This window comes from Penaeus vannamei, chromosome 41 (genome assembly GCF_042767895.1).
Source record: "Penaeus vannamei isolate JL-2024 chromosome 41, ASM4276789v1, whole genome shotgun sequence".
Lineage (NCBI taxonomy): Eukaryota > Metazoa > Arthropoda > Malacostraca > Decapoda > Penaeidae > Penaeus > Penaeus vannamei.
In genome coordinates this window covers 15599146-15601645 of record NC_091589.1, presented here as the reverse complement: position 1 = coordinate 15601645, position 2500 = coordinate 15599146, and the positions used below count along the sequence as shown (strand labels likewise).

At 51.2% G+C, this 2500-nt stretch overlaps 1 protein-coding gene across 2 annotated transcripts in view; it reads left to right on the top strand.

The window, feature by feature from the left end:
* The window catches only part of LOC113821695 (nuclear receptor subfamily 4 group A member 2), a 37308-nt gene that overhangs the window by 582 nt on the left and 34226 nt on the right, over positions 1 to 2500 (top strand). The window contains exon 1 of one of the 2 annotated variants that reach the window (XM_027374209.2): positions 1 to 327. This exon is cut by the window's left edge and continues 582 nt beyond it. In XM_027374209.2, coding sequence (XP_027230010.1) covers positions 96 to 327 — 232 coding nt within the window. In that variant the 5' untranslated portion in view covers positions 1 to 95. The remainder of the gene's footprint in view (positions 328 to 2500) is intronic. The other variant, XM_027374210.2, reaches the window with a different exon arrangement.

The following is a 2500-nucleotide window of genomic DNA, read 5'->3' as shown; positions in this document are numbered from 1 at the left end:
GCTTCGGTTGTGGGTGTGTGTCAGTCGTGCCTAGAGTTTGTGTTAGAGTATATACAAGATTCCATCGCCTATATCGTGTCCCCCTAGTTCTCTAGATGAGGGACCTGTGGTACGAGACCTACCTTGACCTGGATCAGCTCACCGACACGGGGGTGTCCACCACCGGACTGGGTGACCTGGCCCTCCCCCACCTGACCTCTAGTCACGTGACCTTCCCAACCCCTCCAATAACCTCCACAACCCCTTCGCCGCCCATCAGCTCCTTGGCACCGTACAAGTTCTCCCCGTCGTCGCCTGAAGCACCCGGGAACATCGGGGCCATATCAGGTGAGATCAGGTCACAGAGAGAGGCTGCGGCAGCATCTGTGCCCTCCCTCCTGTCCCTACCCAAGGCCTCCCTTTTCCATCCTTGCCCTTCGGTCCTAGACACCCTCCTGCGGCAGAGAGGAGGAGTGCCAAATGCTTCGTGCTCTCAGCCCGGGTCAAGACGAGGCACTCGGTCCTCCCGCGTGTGTCCGGGGGGGGGGGGGGGGTAAGTGCTGGGGAGGCGTGTTTTGCTGACCTGTTACAGGTGCCTTGTCGGCCAGTGGTTGACATGACATGACATTACGAACAGTCTAGTACGTGTAAGAAAAACGTGATCTAATTGCTAATATGAACTCATACATGCAATCATATTAACCGCATTTGTACTTGTGTGTATGCTTGTGTCTAAGCGCATCCGTGCACATTTATACCGACCTGTATATGTGTATCTATTCATCTGTTTCTCCATAATTCGTATGCATCTCGTCCTCCTCTTTACGAATTTACAAAGTTACAAGACCACAAAAAAGGAAAAAAAAATAACAAGTGACCTGGCAGGGCGTGAGGGCGGGCCGAGGGCGTGGGTGGAGATGGTCGTAGCGATATCGTGACAGCGGGCGCCAGAGGGGGTCAACATATCCTGAGTTCTATGCTGCTCACAACACCCAGACGTACACATGAAAATATTTGTTAATAAGTGGAGGAAAGGAGAGAGGAGAAAAAAACAGATATGTTTGACTTCAACGCAGGGCTCGACTTGGGTGGTCTGGCGAGGGTCTGTCTCCGATCAGGTCTTGCAGCTCGAGTATTGCGGCTGCATTATGATAATTAATTGTGTGATTTAAGGTGTTGTGCGGCTGAGTTTGCCAGCGACACATTTGACTTGTGTGCGTGCGTGCGTGCGTGCGTTACAGCCAAGCTTTAAAGTCTCCCCAACCTTTCGGATGTTAAGGGTGATGTGCCGTAGGCTTTTCGTTATGTTATCAGTGCTATCGGCTTTCCCAGAGCACTGTCTTGTCGCGAAGCGGGAGAACTCACATCTCTCCTTTTCTCCCTCTCTCGTGAATGTGTGCAATTGCAACCTTATGTACGTGCATGTATGTAATGTACGTGTGGGAGATCGTGCGTGTACCTTACCCCCTCCTCCTCCCTCCCCGTGCGCCTCCCACCCTCCCCCCTCAGTATGGCATCCTGAGATACGGTGCCGCGTCGCTGTGCCTTAAAGTTGAGGGGCCAGAGCGCCAGCGAGGGTTGGCACCTCGTGGCAGTGTGGCAGAGACAGAGAGGGTACAACTGTCTCACGAAGCTGAACAAAAACTGTGGGATGATTTGATTTAAGAAAGATTGTCTTGGGCGTGTGTGCGTGTTTGTTTGCGTGTGTGTTTGTGACGCTTGGAATTGGGCGGTTGGAGTGGGTGGGCGTTTTTGCGCTACTTTCGCGAGAACTATTTTTGAGATGTTACGCTGTTCCCGAAATCAATTATTGACAGTTTGTGCGTGATTGTTCGTTTGTCTGTATATGTGTTTATATGGCTGTGTTATGTGTCGGTGTATTTGCACTTCCGAACTCGTTTCAGTCTGTGTCACGGCATATATTTGTGTTTGCATCAGTGTTTAAGTGTCAGTGTATGTGTTAGTATATGTGAGTTTATATTTGTCTACTTGTGTCTTTATATGTATCTATGTATCTGTCCAAGTGTGTCTGTGTGTCTATGTATGTGTCTGTGTCTATTTATTTGTCTGTGTGTCTGTGTATCTGTCCATTTGTGTCTAGGTGTGAGTCTGTGCCTGTTTATGTGTGTATCTGTATGTGTCTATATATGCACCTGTGTGCGGTTACATAAGTCTGTGTGCGTGCATAAGTGTGTGTGAGTGTGCATAAATCTTACATGTGTGCGCGTGCATGTGTGCCGCCAGCATGTGCAAGAACAACAACGAGTAGGTTGGGAAAAAGAGCGAGGTGTGGGTGGCGAGAATCACAGCCGTGTGGGCTGGAAGGTTCATAGTGTGTGGGTGACGAAGAACAGGGGAGGCGTGGGTGGGGAGGGAGAGCAGAGTGGGTGGGGGTGGCTGGAGGACAGGTGTGTGGGTGGGTGGAGGTAGAGAACAGGTGTGTGGGTGGGTGGGGTGGAGGACAGGTGTGTGGGTGGTGGAGAACAGGTGTGTGGGTGGGTGGAGGTGGAGAACAGGGGGG